At 35.2% G+C, this 17,120-nt stretch overlaps 1 protein-coding gene across 5 annotated transcripts in view; it reads left to right on the top strand.

Moving 5' to 3' along the window:
- Positions 1-9,913, top strand: part of FGF7 (fibroblast growth factor 7) — a 29,291-nt gene extending 19,378 nt beyond the window's left edge. For all 5 annotated transcript variants that reach the window (XM_068143764.1, XM_068143768.1, XM_068143766.1 and 2 more), the window contains exons 3-4: positions 8,406-8,509; positions 9,150-9,913. In XM_068143764.1, the coding sequence (XP_067999865.1) occupies positions 8,406-8,509; positions 9,150-9,344 (299 nt within the window). In that variant the 3' untranslated portion in view covers positions 9,345-9,913. The remainder of the gene's footprint in view (positions 1-8,405; positions 8,510-9,149) is intronic.
- Positions 9,914-17,120: the final 7,207 nt, after the last annotated feature.

Raw genomic sequence — 17,120 nt, 5'->3', positions numbered from 1 at the left:
GTCTACTGTTAATCATTTTTCCTCAGACAACTACATCTTTTCCTGCTTGGAAATAACACACAGCAAAAACCAGGAGTTCTGAGTGCTTTGAATATTTGCCCATGATATCCAGATGTCTGAAGCAGTAGCTTCAATGTTTCTACTGTAAATCCTTGACAGATCTATTGTTTATGTGCAGGATCATTTTTATAGTCATATTCATATCCAGAGCGTTTCAGATAGTCTACACATGCACAGCAAATGCACGCATGGACACAGTACAAAGCCAATAAATAAAAGCTATGTTAACCTTCCATATTAATAAATAGCAATGCATTTCCTATATCTTTATACCATAAATCTAAATTCTGAGTATCACAATGAGAAGACAATATATGACAGGTGATAAAAAAAAGTTAAAGTGAATGTACATAGCAGCTTGCATTCCATTAGCATAATTAATCATTAACAGAATCCATAAACAGAAAATTCCTAGGGTGGAGACAATATCATCTCTTCTTTGAAAACCATTATACCATGCACTTGTACATCTATTTCTACTTACAAAGATTATGAGCATAAGTTCTGTGAGGTACCATCTCTGAAAATTTTTCACTCTCTTCTAAGGAAAGTACAAAATATAAATGCAAATTCAAATTTCCAGCAATTAGAACAATCTGGAAAGGTAAAAAAACCCCAAACCATTCTGTATTATCCCTTCTATTAATACCTTTATATAGAGTAATTTTTATCATTAGATTTGAGAGAGAATGAGCACACAAATTGCTCTACCTACAAATGAAGTTTAGGATGCATCCATTAAAAATTTTAGTAAGAATCAAAATAACATAAGCACAAACGAATACTTCACAATACACATACTCTTATCCAAAAAGAACTACAGAAGGGTAATGTTTCCCGAAACCAGTGACTTGCAAAACCACCCAGTGAAAGTATTCCTTCACTTTCAGAAAAGAAATACAGAGAACATTTTGAGAGTAATAACCCAGCTAATCAATCTATTTACTGTGCTGGCTCACCAAATGCACACATGCACTACTAACACCAGAAAGGTTTTCAAAATACTATACAACTGACCACTGTGATCTGTATTTTCTCGCTTTAAGAGGCACAAACATTAACTTATTAAATCCCAGACAAAACAACACATTCTATTTAACACCATTAAACACCGGCTTGCACACAATAATGAGAGCACTTCTCTTGGCCTTGAATCATCTGCAAAGGTCACTTGAATTCATAAATATGTGTTCCAAATTTAATTAATTAGAAACACAAGTTAGTGAAATTTGGGAGTTTCGTTTTGTTTTCACTTATTCTCCATCCAAGTCCCTTCTGCCCTCTCTTTTCCTAACTCAAATTCCACATACTTAATCTTAGGACAATTATGCTTAAGAAAGGGCGTTTCACAAACATGTTCCTCACAAGTGCTTAACTATCAGTCAACCTCCTTCCCCTTAAAAATCAGCAATAGACTGGTTTTTGCAACTTCAGTACACAGAGAGACCACAAGATATAAACTGCTGTAAATATCACACAACATTTGATACTGTAAAAAGCAGCATTACATATATTATCAGTGAGCCATTTTTAAAAAAAGAAACAATAATGCAAAGTAAAACCTAGCCTCTGGACTTTCAATTTCTTTCCTCAAAAAGCATAATTTTTCTTTTCCTCCTCTTCCCCTCTTTCCAGCATTCAGAAGACTACAGAAGTCTTCTTCCCAGTTTCCATCACACCCTTAGACATTTCCTCATAGCACACATACCTTACAGAATAGAAAAATGCTGGGATAGAAATCTTGTCAGGAAATCATGGATGCCAAAGTTTCTCTTTGCATTAACACCTACAGAAACTCTACTTACAACTTGAGAAGCAGTGACCAGAAACACTATGGGTATTGGCAACATGTGAAATGTTTGGGAAAAGCTGATAAGGGACTGAAAACACCTGAAATCTTCCTGAACACATCTTATCACCTGATATATTGGGGCAGTTCTCTAGTGTGTGAAGAGATATCTAGCTCAGTAGTTCTGCTATCTCTGCTCTTCCAGAGACCCCTTGGGCAAGTTGTTACCACCTGCTGGATCTTCAGTAATGGGCTGCACTTAGTGGTTTCTTTACAGCAATAGATGGAAGAACTGCAATTGCTCTTTGAGCCACTTCAACACCAAATGATTAAAGACAAAATGACCCAATTTTATTAAGTCACAAGGCTCTAACTTCTTTACTATAGGTAGGATACTGTTATTTGAAGATATTATGGGTAAACTCAAACAAACTCTGCCTATTCAGCTATATTAGAAATTAGTTAAATATGCAGCAATGGAAGCAAAGATTTGGTAAAATACCACAGTGAAATTGTGTTGTTAGAGCAAAAAAAGCTTAACAAATAAAAATAAGATGAAAGTGTGAATGTAAAAATATTCATTAAATCAGAAAAAGATACTTGATAATATCACATGATTAAAACCAAAATTGTCAGGATGGAATTCTCTCTCATGAGAATGCTCAGTTTTGTATCAATGTTGTAGCTAAATTCCAATTATTTTTCCTTTTGCATGAATTTCCAGGTTAAGGTCCTGTCCTGTCTCTCAGGTCAAAGTCATGGACTAAGTCCAGACATAAAAGTATCTACTTGTAAAGCACTAAGCCACTGTCATTCTAGACCAGAATGCCAGGAAACTCACCATGCAAATTGTCTCTGAAACTTGGTATATATTTCACCCAGTAAAACTGTTGTGTCAGCTTAAAGGATTGCTTTGTTTGTTGTGTGGTTGGGGGTTTTTGTTTGGTTGGTTGGGTTTTTTTCTACTTGATTTTGTATCAACTATCTGTTCTTCAATTTGCAGCACTGGCTAAAAAGACTGCTGCCAGCATCTAGATATCTTCCCTTAAAAAGAAACTATAGCTCATCTCAGCTGAGTGTCTTTTATGTACACAGGACAGAATTTCATCTCTGTAAGAAACTTCATTCACTACAGGAATTTTAAGCTGCATTTGATACACTGACCACGCAACCATACAAAATTGTTTGGATTTTCATGCTGATTTTATAGAAATTACAGTTGTTTTCAATTTTCTATGCCCATTTCAGGTTTTGGGTTGTTTGGGGTTTTTTTCACCCTCTTTCTGGCCTTAATCTGATTTCTTTCTCAGTTACTCTGTGGTATATTCAAGTCTTCTCTTAAACTCCTTCTGAAAAACACAGTTCACATTTTCACTTTTAAACTAAGGATATTTAACACCTCATTGAAGTTCAGCCTTTCGAACTTCTTGTTATCAGCATTTCAGCAATTTCAGCATATCTTTAAAGTAATTATGGATATGAGAATATTAAGAGAATATTTAAATGAAACAATCTACAGATAAGATTTTTCTCTTACCCACTCTATCTTGGTGACTTTTTTTGTTTTTCAAGAACAGAGATTGAGAGAATTAGAACTTTTCACTTCAAAAGAGAAGACTTTTTGATGTGACTGTCAGATTGAAGAGGTTTTTCTTAGTAGAATTTCTGACAGTATATTTTAGTCCCCGGGATAAAGTCCTGGATCTCCTGAGTTAGCTGAAATCTTATTATTCATTTTAATAAGAATATACTTTTTGTCTTTATGTATAAAATGACCTATAAACATAACACAACATAGTAGGTTTACTTCTGTTGCCACTTTTCTATGGATTTAGGGATTTATCTTCTTCCAATTAATCAACTAACAAGAATTAGCATGAACACTGAAGTTCAGCTATACTTGGGTTCAAAGGAGAGGAGCAATGAAACTACTCTATTTTAATTCAGCTCATGTCAGCTCAAGACAGTAAAAAATGGTTAGTTCTGCTTACCTTTTTTTTTTAAATCCTTATAAAGTTAGTCTTTATATTAACATATTACTCTTTTGTTTTTGAGTCTAATATCAGCAATTCCTCAGAAGCAAAATCTTTCCTGCTTTTCTAGAAAAATGAGATTATTGGGTTACTTTACAGTACAGCAAATGTTGTTCCTGGCTAGTTTTACTAGAAGACATTGCAATAATTCAGGTTTTCGATATGAAAGAGAAGTGAAAAAAACCCAAACTAACTAAAAAGATCACATTCACAGACTTGGCTGAATGTAACAGTCACTGTTTAACAAACTGTTTGACAAACCATGTGCACTAAGAACATAAGGATAACCATATCAGCTCAGATCCAAATTTAATTTAGCTCAACATCCTGCTGGCAAGATTGCCAAGTAGCAGATTACAGAAACTACAGAAGAAACAGCAAATATCTGCAGTTGGCCACAATTCTGGTTAGACAATTTCATTACCTCTTGACACCTGCTGATGGATTAGGTTTCTATCTGCCACATATCCTAGTGTCTACCATTACATAATTTCTCACACAGTGATTGATTGCCAGGAACACATATAAAGACAGACCAATATGACTATAATGTAATAGAGTGTAAAATAAAATGGTATTTTGACTTAATAGAGAGACTGAAAGGAAATGAAACAAAGAGGCAAAAATACAATTAACTTTCTCTACTTTACAGACTTCTTATTTTGTTCTTTGGCATATCCTTTAGGAATCTCCTGCTTTGGTGCTTTTATTATGATATAATGTAACAGCTCATTTTTATATTTAAATATAAGTTTTAGAATTGGAACAGACTGTGATTTTCATTATCCTTATCTTGTGTTTATATATCAAGATGATTATTAAACAAACAGAAAAGTAGTTCAGATGTTTTCACAGTGAGATAATGTTGTTTATAAGTGTCAAAGATTCCATTAACTCGTTCAACAAAGAACTTGTGCTTTGAGAATTATGCAGCACATAATAGCTGTGCAGGAAAATGTCGGTCACCTTATAAAACTTTTATGGTCAGAAGCACCTTGAAAAATAGTTCAAGTATTGGAGTCTCTGTATTAAATTGCATATTACTCAAAACCCACTAGTCCTGTTCTGTAAGAGACCTCTGGTATTGGATACTAAATTTAAACATGTGATTTGTGATTAATAAAACAAGTGAGTTCCACACAAAAGACTATATATTGAAAGATCATAAATAAAATTCTCAGCTAAAAGCAGGAATCACAGTTTTAACTACGCAGTGAAGTCTCACTTTTCACAGTTTGCTAATAATAATGTTTCGATTTATCATATAAGTTATTTATTTAAAGGGAAAAAAAATGCACTGAATTTCAGCAGTACTGCATTTCTGAAATGACTGAAAAGAATTACTGAGGCACAACCTCCAGAAGAGGAAAAGGGAGCTTACAGTATGCTGTCTTAATGCTTAAGGAACTTGCGTCATATGCCTTAAAACAGAGAGAGAGACTCACTCAAGTGATTTATCACTTGCATATCAAATACAAAAGTTCATATGAAGTGCTGCCTCAAAAACCTAAATCACATCAACACTTTGCTGAAAAGGGAAGAATTCATGTTTTCTTTCTCCTTCAGGGATATGTTAAGACACATCAGAAAAGATGAGACATGATCTAGAACTGGGAGCAGAAAAACAAGCACAGGCAGTTTATGATAGGCCATTTAATTCAGATATAGCCATGATCTGAGCAAAGAACCAGAATGCACGTGCTCTATTTCTACTGAACTCTCTGTGTTAGCAGTTTCGGGTTGTTTTTTTTGTCTTCTTCATTAACATTGCTACTATTACAACATTTTTAATGTGACACAGTTATGTGAGAGTTTAAATAGGATTCCCTCATGAGAGAGATGCACAGAGGATCATTAGAAAAAGTGCCATTCAAGGACCTAAGGCATTCTTTGGATTTCCTGTCACCTCACAGTCAGGGTGTCAAACATTACTTTACATGACAGCTAGCCCTAATTCTGAGGGTACACAATTGCTTACCATTGTGAAAAGCACATGATGGTACAGGAAATATACGTAACAATTTGTGAATCTCAACTTACCAGTCTCTAATTAAAATGCATTGCTCTGCATGGACAATGGGATTTTAACAAGTAAGATGAAAACCCATCTGAACACAATAATCTATCACACACCATGTCCTTGTAAATTATAAGCAAAATATAAATCTGATAGATGTCATTCAGATTTGCTGTATGGGAGGCTTAGAAAGGAAAATCTTTCCCCAATTTTTATCCTATACTGCATTCTTTAAGGACAGTATAAAGTTTCTCCATAAAAGACATTTATGCCTCATCGGAGAATAAAGTAGAAAAATAATTATCCCAACCCAAAATAAAACAATTCCTACAAGTTAGTATGAATGTGACCATGTCCTTCATAAAAAGCCAAACCAAACCAAACCAAACCAAAAACAAAACCAACCAACCAAATAAAACCCAACAACAAACAACCCAAGCAAAAAAAAAAAAACCAACAAAGTAAAAATCCAATAGTTAATATTGCCTTGGACCAAAGTTCTGGCATTTCCTTTTAAAAAATATTAGTATTTCTTACTATTGTAATTTCAGCCAACAGCAGCTTACTCAAGGAAATCTCAGTTCCTATTATCATGACTTCTTTTAAAAAGTACTTTTGAATCTTTCATTTTTTAAATGCTGTGTAAATATAAAACTCATACACAGATATTTTTTTTAAGTTCTCTTAAAGTCAGTAGCCAGTACAGGCAGAAAAACAAATGGCTATAGACTGTCACTGAAAAAATGCAGATTGCAAATTACTATAAAGTCCCTAGCCATTAAAATAAATCAAATTCTGGAACAGCCTTCGGCGGAAACACTGGGGGCAAAGAAATAACAACTTCAATTTACTATTGGCAAAGTTTATGAAAAGAGAATTATCTGATGCAATTCCCAGGCTAGCAGAGCACTGGACTGGATGACCCAGAGATCCCTTCCACTGCTATGCTCTTTGTTTGGCTAGATGCAGATGCTCATCTGTTTTTCAGTCTCGCTGTGGTTTTTCTAAAGTGAAATTTAAATGAAAGTTAGTACAATTTTTCTAAGTTCCTGTTAGAAATTACCCTTTGTAAGAATTGTTGCTAGGCCTGCAGCAGAGCGAAGCTTGTCAGAGTTATAATAGCTATCCTTAAATTTGGCTTAGCATTATAGGGAAATAAAGAAGGGTTCAGAGATGAATGCCCATCGGGGCACACACAAAGAGAAGAGGTAACTGATCTAGTAGTAGGGAAAATAGGAAGAAAAAGGTAATCAGTACAGTCTAGGGCTGATAGATGAGTAATAAATATCAAGGCAGAAAGAAAAACAGAACAGTAAAGAAAGCAGAGGAAACCAGAATATGAAAAAAAAGGGATATGGAAGAAAAAATATCTGAGATATTTAATGCCTTTCTAAAAGAAAAAAAAAATATTACCATGTGTGGTGGCTGTGAAGAATCATTGTAAACTTGAAAGAGAAAACGAGGAAAAGTTTTGTACAAGAAGAAGGTCAGTCACCTTTCCGTGACAATCTACCACAGGCCTCTCTCTTGTCTCCCCCATGCTTAGCTATTGGAATTTGCCTGAAGTTGTCTGGCTTTGAAAGACCCCATTTTGGAGAACAAGCCACAGCAGACACAACTGTGATATGGAAGAAAATGACTCAAACTCAGAAGAATAACTCTAACCTATTGCTTATAACAAATAATATTTAAGCTTAAAAACAACCTGGTGTTCCTTAATAACTTGCAAAGTCCTCCTGCCTTTGCTAAGTTATTTGTTGTTTTGTGTTTGTTTTTTTTTTTTTTAATTAACATAAGAATATTTTTTATGTTACAGGTAAATTAAGTCTATCATAGGAACTACAGAAAGCCATTGCAGATAACCATCAGTGAGATGAAAATAAAGTAATTTCTAGGAAACAACTCTAAATGTTTTCTGATTTTGAAAGAAGTAGTTCTCAGGGAAGATTTTAATGATTTTCAAATACACATATCTTTACAGCTCTGATCAGTCATAAAAGCATACAAAGGTCAAGCAAATACTTTATCTTATTTAAGACACCGTGGTCTGTTTTCTATCACTCACAAGTTCTAAGGTTTACACTCTTTCAAGGAGCTGACACTGCTACACCAGTCTTCAAAATAAAGGCTTTACACAGATTCTGTGAACCTTGATGTCTATGTACATAATTCTTCCAAATGAAAGCCTGAGCCTTGCAAAGTCTAAGATACACCAATTCTTTGAAAATAGAAAAATTACTTATACTAACATCACAGCTTCAGTATACACATAAAATCCATCACCGCCATTTTTTAAGTGGCTGTGTGCAGAAATGATCACATACAGAGGGCTTTCAAAGCCCAGCCCTTTCTGCACATCTAAATATGTAATATTTTGTGTTTTCTAAGAACAGTTGTGGCTGATTTTCAATAACAAGTATCACAGCATATTAGATCAGCTAAACCTTCTAATCTGACAGGAGAACAACCAACCATTTTACAGCCTTTATTGTGTATCTTTTTGCAGGTATCCTAGAAATCCGAACAGTGGCAGTTGGAATAGTGGCAATCAAAGGAGTGGAAAGTGAATACTTCCTAGCAATGAACAAGTCAGGAAGACTCTATGGAAAGGTACAGAAACAAATTTCTCTTGTGTGTATGATACTACATTTCTGAAATGACCAGAAGAGTCACTGAGGCACAGCCTCCAGAAGTATGCTGTCTTCCTGCTTAAGAAACTTGGGTCATACAGCTTAAAACAGAGAGAGAGGAACTCAGTCAAGTGATGAATCACTTGCACATCAAATGAAAAAGTGCACATGAGGTACTGCCTCAGAAACCTAAATCACATCAGTGTTAGTCAGGAAGCTTTTATGAAAATGTACAGATGCAAACATCTCTTGTGTCTATAATCATCATGTACAATCTTAAAGATACATATTTTCAAAGGTAGCCTCCTTTGAGTTTGTATAAAATAAACTCCTAACAAAGTAAAATATATGCTGCACATCCCATACCAGACTTCTATGTCCACTGATTTTATCAGTGATTAGAGCTTCCATGCATTTTTAAAATGTGGAATACTAAGGGAGAAAAGGCAAAGGTAAACTATTCAATGCTCAGATTTCAGAAGCCCGAATTCTTTAGGAAAAACACTAATAACATGTGGGGTTTATAATGCATATGCTTTTTCTATCTTTCACAGCCCAAGTATCTGAAAAAAAAAACCCAAATCCTTATTTTATTCTATTTTGTTATTTCCTCTCAACAGAAGGTATGCAATGAAGACTGCAACTTCATAGAACTAATTGAAGAAAACCATTATAATACATATGCTTCTGCAAAATGGACGCACAAAGGAAAGGAGATGTTTATTACCTTGAACCACAAAGGGGTCCCCATGAAAGGTAAAAAAACAACGAAAGAACATAGAGCATCCCACTTTCTTCCTCTGGCAATATCCTAATCACAAATGAGCTATAAAGAACTAGTTCCAGCACGAAGATTATTTTAAAGAAGACTATTTGACAAGATATCAAGAGAGGCTGGAATACTACTGAGAAACTGAACAAGCTGGACTTGCGCATCTATGTTTATTTTTGAGAGACTGCATGAAAAAGATTTGAAAATATACACAAAACCAGATTTGCTAACTAAAAGTTGTAAAAAATTCTAAAGAGTTGTACAATCATTATCTTAGTCATTGTAACTGGGTAGTTTCTTAAATTAATTTACCCTGAAGAATAGGTCATTACTTGATTATCTGATAATATTTTATTTAAAAAAAAAGGAAAAAAAAAAAAAAGAAAAAGAGAACAAAAGTTATCTGCTTCTTAAATATGGCTGCTATAATAATAATAAGCAGATGATAATGTTGTGTAAAATATGTCAGACTTTAAGGCTGCTGGAATGAGTTGTCAGATTATCAAGTCAAGAGTAAATGTGGAGGCTGAGCAGTATTTTAAATACGTCCCCCCCAAGAAATTGATATCCTATACATAAACTATATGATCAGGAAAAAAAAAAATAAATAAATATATAATCTTGTAAATGTTTATTGTTGTATTCAGATAAAAGAGTTAGTTTGGAAAAATTAAGTTTACTCTACTACGAAATGTTCCTATCTATTAATGAAACAAATACCTAATGCTGCTCTAAAAGATGTTTCAAATAGTGTATGTAAAGTAAGAATAGGAAAAAATAATGTACTTCATCTCACTTTTCACAAACCAACATCCTATATAACGATGAAGCAAAAATTCAGATATATTAAGGTTTTTTATGTAACATATCCTATCTTTTGTATAATTCCTGTTAGGGCATACAGCTTTCAATAATGTTTTTTCCATCCTTATACATGCTTTTTCTGGTGTTACAGCATTAAACTTTATTTTAAGTTGTATTTGAACTTTATTGTTCTAAGTTATTTAAATGTTATTTATAAAAAAAAAAATACTTATTAAGCTGCATCTGTTTCATATGCTTTTAATTCTAAAGGAATAACAAAATGGTCTGGCTGAGATGCATGAATTTTTTTCTGTGACCAGACACAAAGACTAGTACACAACTCTCTTGCCAACATACATTGGATGGCAGACAAAAATGACAGCCTGCAGCAAATCACACAATGGACATCTCAAAAGAAACAATGCAAAAATGTAAAACATCTTTGCCACATACTCCTGCTAACTGAGTTACTGCCATGCTCAGAGTAAAATCCAGGTAAAAGACAGTTAAGTTCCAGGAGGTGCTGGAACTAATTCTCAGATTAATAGAGTAGGTAGAAACTATACTCACAGATCTAGAGACACGTAAGAGCCTATATGACTAATTTGAAACTCTAACTAAAATCAATGTGACCTGATGAAGAAAAGACATCTTAACTTTATAGCTATTAAAGTATTCAGCCATAGCTCCATACAACTAACGCATTGTACTGTTTCATTCAGTTTGGTTTGCATACAACTTTTCTTGGTATTGTGATAAAGGCACTTAAACAATGATCACCAAGAGATTAGCTAAACCAGATGCTAGATGACTGGGATAGAGTCAGGTTAACATCACTAATGGTCCTAAATGCTCTACTTTTCACAACAAATGTCTAGTCAACTATTTTTTCCTATGCAAGACACTTACTGCATTATAACATCACTTACAGAAAATGACAACAATTCTCTTTAACAAACATAAAAATACTTGTTTAATAAATACTATAATTTGGAAATAGTTTATTATTTTTGACTTGTTAATATCAAACATCAAAGTGTAAATATAACCTGATCTACGCTGAAAAATTTGTCAATACATCAGTAAGCCTTTATTTTGGTTTTGCTATTTTACCTATTACATGTTCACTAGAGAGTGTACTATAACTTTCTTTGCAGACAACTGTCTGCACTACTTTCTGTAGCTGTATAAAAAAGTTCACACTCATCAGCTACATTAACACATTAGCAAAAGTTTCTAGATCTAAAATAAGTCAGTTGATCTGGCATTTTAATAGTCAAACAGACTTAAAGGTTAGGACATATCCTGGGTCATTCTATTCCACTACCTAATGGAAAAGATGAATAGAAAAGCAAGACCAGCTCAACTCAGTTGAGCAATTCTCAATGTATCTTTCACTTAGAAAATCTCTTCTGAAATATAATTTCAGCTGTTTCAAAACAGCTACTTTAGTGCTAACTCAGAGAATAATAATCAGAAAATGTATAGTAATGATCTATGGTAGCAAACTATTAAAAGAATTTTATGTTTAAAAAAAGAGTCTCTATTAGACTTTAGCAGATATTATTCAAGCAGATACCAGAAATCCTCACAGAAGACTTTTTTTATCAATTACATCACAACCCACTCTTAACATCAATCATGTAATATACCATGTGGGACGAAAACATGCTTGCATGAAAAGAAACAGATATACCTGTCTGGATATGACTCATTACTAACCTTTTGAGTACTAAAGGTTCAAGAAAATCCAAACAAAGTGGGCTATAAAAGCCACTCTCAGATGTAATTTCTTTGTTTTCCCTTCAGATGCACTGGCTTTCATCTAGCTTTTTCCTTTGTTTACCACAGGCACTACAAAGTGCAAATAGTCTGAGTTCAGAACCGAAATATAACTCCTGTGGTTTAAATGGCTACTCTCTTTAGCCACCTTCAATAACCATTTGCATTTCCCAGAAACTGCTCCATTACGCAGGCTCTTTAAATCTAATTAACAAGGCTCTACTTGCTTATCTTTTGTATTAGTGCTGATAAATACTCTGTGACGCAGAAATAAGCCTATCTCATCTGTGGAATTTCTAGAAGACTGCAGAATCTCCATTGTTAGAGGTTTTCAAGACCTGCCTGCACAAAGCCCTAAGCAAATTAGTCTATAATTGGCATGGGCCCTACTTTGAGCAAGAGACCTGCAGCACCCTTCCAACACAGCTGAGTCCGTGATTCCATATGAAAGTTATTTTTCTCAAGCCAGACATTTAAAGTACAATTCAACCTCTCTGAACAACTATACAAAATAAACATTTACAATGCTAGGGGAATAATGACGCATTTGCCTCATAGTTCATCTATAATAACTTGTATGTCATTAAAGGTATGCAAAATGGTGTAAACACATTCCAAAGCACAGAACAAAACCAAGACAACTGGACAATTTCCATGACCTTTAAGAGATATGATATGGTACAATATGGTTTCACTTCTAGTTCTGGTGCAAGTACTTTAAAACATCACTCTGCATAGCATCTGTAATAATCAGATTGCCAAATAATTAATGGAGTAGTTAGTAAAATACACTTGCCTGTGTTTTAAATTACTTTTTGAAGATGTACACCCTTTCTGAATAAGCAGAAACAAAATATAAGTTAATGTTAAATCAATAAAGTAATAAGAGTATTTCACTGCACTCAACCACTAGTTCAGAAGCCTATGCAATCTAATTCCTCAACACTAACATTTGAAAAAAACATAGTAATTTCATAACATTTAACATAAGTAGATAATGAAAGTGACAGGTTACATTATTTTCCCCAAATATAGGAAACAGTCATCATTAGAGTTGAGATCCAAACTCAAACATTGCAGGAATGCAACTGTTTACATCACTGGATGTATTTTAAAAGTTAGAAGTTATTTAAATCATATTTACTTAAAACAGGAGAAAAGGTGAATTTATTGGCAAGAAAAAAAAAACCTCACTTCTCCGTGCTGTTAGCAGAATACTTCTAAAGATCAGGACTGTCTTTAAAGCAACAAATCTGATGGGAAAATATTTGAGGAGCTGTATGAGGATATTAACTTTAATGCTATGCAGACAGTGACATTCCTACAAAGTGTTTTTAACACCATACATTTAAATTAATAGTTTTTTTGTAAAATACAACTCCAGAAGGTAATTATGAAATTACAAACATTTGGAAAAGCAAAATAAAATTCATATGGTATTCAAACTAACAAGCGCTAAAACTTGAGCTCTGTAAACAATTCCACAATACCTGGCTGAGGAGAGCTTGCTTGTAAATCCCAAGCATTCCAGACACTGAAATTTAACTGCTTACATTCCAGACTTAAAAAGGGAGATTTTCTTCAATTCTGTTTGGAAGACAGATCCTAGCTTACCAAGATCAGTTGTTTCATTAAGAAACCTCTTTTATTTAGAAGTCTGGCACTTGAAAAGACTGACTCTTAACAGAGAAAATTACTTCCTCGTGAGAAAAATCTATTTTCCTTCAGTGCTAACCAGAAAAGCAGAAGAAACAGAATGAAGATGCATACTTTTCTCACCCAAAGGTTTTGGTTTTTTTCAGACTGTCCAATATCAAATCAGAATCCTCACTTTTAAGTAATTTCTAAAACAGTATCTTAGTAAAGACCATTAAAGATCTGAACACTGACCATTCTTCAGAGAAGTACAGACTTGAAAGTATACCAGGTACCTAAAAGGTGGATATTGGTACCTCGTGATAACTTGAAGGTGTCAGGTTGACTCAGTTGTGAAGTTCAATAGATGCCAATAAGAAGCAGATATAATGTGCTCAGCTACATGAGAAAAGTAGCTATCTGCTATCCCTACTACCCAGATAATACTTGGTTTGCACCTCTCTTTTCTGACCACATGCCAACAATGGACTGACATATTTACAGTGTGATATTAACTAAGTCATGCAAATCCTTATGTAATGTCTTAATTAGATATTTCTGGTTTCATAAAGTGGCAAACGCATTACTTCTAGCCTATATCACCTTTCCTGAAGGGAAGAACCTCAACCAAACATGTTTCATTTTTCCACCTTTATTTAAGAGAATCTCTGTCTCACATTTTTCACAGAATCACAGAACGGTTGAAGGGAACTCTGGAGGTCGTCTAGTCCAACCTCTCTGCTCAGACAGGACCACCAGGAGACATTTGCCCAAGATTGTGTCCAGATATTTCTTTAACCTCTCCAAGGAGAGGGATTCCACAATCTGACTGCACAACCTGTGCCAGTGCTCACACTAAAAAAGTGATTCCTGATGTTCAGCTAGAATCTCCTTTCAGTTGGTGCCCACTGCCTCTTGTCCTGTCACTGGGCACCACTGAAAAAAACATGGCTAGTCCTCTTTGCACCCTCCCTTCAGTTATTTACATACATTGATATGATCCCTTCTGAAGCCTTCTCCAGACTCATCAGCCACAGGTCTCTCAGCTTTTCCCCACAGGACAGATGCATTAGTCCCTTAATCATCTTTGTGGCCCTTCATTGAACTTTTTCCAGTACGTCTATGTCTCTCTTGTTCTAAGGAGCCTGGAACTGAACACAGTAGTCCAGGAGTCCTGTCACCAGTGCCAAGCAGAGCAAAAGAATCATGCTCCCTTTCTTCTAACTAATTCGGTAATATCTTTATTACTATGAAAATGTTTTTATAATAATAATGTTATGTAGTACAATTTGAATCAGAATTCAGGATTACTAAGGGCTGTCTAAGCATAAACACAATTTACTATTACCTTGGACAGCACCAGTTTGGACAAACAAGAATCAAGTCATCGACTACTGACTGTTGAATTTTCATGGTTTATGTGCCAGCCTTTGAAACTGGATTCTGTCACAAAATTCTTATTAAAGCAAGTCATTTTCCATGTCCTGTTCAATAAGCAAGGAAAAGAACTTCAAATCTGGGACACAGTGTTAAAACATTAAACATACACCCATACAACCTTTAAATTGCCACACTAATCACAACAGGGCACAGGTCTGTAGAGGATATGTTGCTGTTTCTGCCCATATTAATAGTGCCTTCTGTTGCTACACATGACACCACACTGTCACAGTTCAATTGTTATCTCTGTTCAACTAGCTGAAAGGTTAGCTTGCTTATGTCTATATGAGTTGCTGCAATATTATTGCACAGCACAGGAACACCAGATGAGACCTTTGGAGGAAAGGAAATATTTGGAAACCATGGACACTCAATTCTTGTGTAAAACATGCTGTGCTTGTTCAGCTGATCTGAACAAGCAACTAACTTTGCAGTGCTCATAAAAGAGAACAAGTGATTGATAAATAAAATTGTGAGTGTCCTGCAAGCCAAAAGCAATGAGGCAGATCACAGAATAGGATATTAACAGGAAGAGCTGAAATAGTAAGGCTTTTCCCTTTTATTTTGTTGTCATAGGAAAAAAACAAGTACTATATGTTGGAGAGAAACATCAAGGTAATGCCTTTCAAACAGACTCCCTTAGGTCAGAAGTGTTACTATAAACAACAACTGAGGTGATCCACTGAACCTGCTTCACAAAAAATCACTTTCTCCTCAGTTTCTTATTGTTGTTTTCATATACTAGTAAAGTACTACAATGACCAAGATCCAAGAGGAAATACAATTACCCAAACAAACCCATTGCTATTTATAAAAATCACGCAAATGTTTCCACTGGTTTAGGCTTTGTAAAAGCACATTGTTTTTTAAACCCAAATGTTCCTCTGTTCAAAAACATGGACACATTTCTATTCCTACAAAATGTACTGCAAACTGAGCAACACACACCAAATTGATTCTGAAACAAGAATTTCCTCTCAGGACTGTAACTTGATGAGAGTAACACTGACTGTCACCATTAAAGAAACCACATCAATTTTTCTGAATTGCACTTGAAAGGAAATATTGAAGTAAAATAAGGAGAATTCTTCAGGAAACCTAACAAGCAAAACATAACAACGGTAGGATACTTCACTCAATTAAGCCACAACAGATGTGTAAAACCAATGCATATGAAGATTCTACAAATCTGTGTTCATTTGTTGAGACAAAATCATTGATCTAGGTCTCAAGAGCAACTCTCTGCTTTGCTCAGATAGGCTGTTCCACTGGGAAAAACCCACGCAGTTCTCTTACGTCTACATTACAAGAAAAAGCTTTGTGGGAATCATGGTACATGCCAGAACACTTCCCTTCCTCTGACATGTCTGGAGTACTTCACTAATTCAGGATTTCCTGAGTACAGCATGTTCCAAACCTTCTCTCCTTTAGATTAACAGATACATGAGATGATCCTCTATCTTTTCCTAAGCATTTAACACAACTGTAGAGAAAACATTTCAGAGTGCTATCAAAGAAAACAGTAGGGGCTGGGGAGTGGGACGACTCTTAGCAACAGAGTGGGGTGAGGAGCCTGGGGAATTTGCACAGAGAGATCTATTCTCATTCAGGTAAATTTCATCACTAAAGAATTTCTAAAATAATTCTTCAGCTTGTCTTAAAGACACCTTTTTTTATGCAGCAAATTAGAAACTAGAAAATGCAAAATCACAGAATCAGAGACTCCACTGTCTTAAATAACACAGTATCACAGTATCACAGTATCACAGTATCACTTAGGTTGGAAAGGACCTCGAGGATCATCGAGTCCAACCTGACACCGCAGACCCCATGACTAGACCATGGCACCAAGTGCCACGTCCAATCTCCCCTTGAACGCCTCCAGGGTCGATGACTCAACCACCTCCCTGGGCAGCACATTCCAATGCCGAATGACTCGCTCGGTGAAGAACTTCCTCCTCACCTCGAGTCTGAACCTCCCCTGGCGCAGCTTGAGACTGTGTCCCCTTGTTCTGGTGCTGGTTGCCTGGGAGAAGAGGCCAACTCCCTCCTGGCTACAACCACCCTTCAGGTAGTTGTAGAGGGCAATAAGGTCACCCCTGAGCCTCCTCTTCTCCAGGCTAAACAATCCCAGCTCCCTCAGCCTCTCCTCATAGGG

The sequence above is a fragment of the Melanerpes formicivorus genome, unplaced genomic scaffold (assembly GCF_026170545.1).
Source record: "Melanerpes formicivorus ecotype bairdi unplaced genomic scaffold, bMelFor1.0.p_v2 SCAF_10, whole genome shotgun sequence".
Classification (NCBI taxonomy): Eukaryota; Metazoa; Chordata; class Aves; order Piciformes; family Picidae; genus Melanerpes; species Melanerpes formicivorus.
Note: the sequence above shows the minus strand (reverse complement) of the source record. Positions and strands in the feature narration are given on the sequence as shown.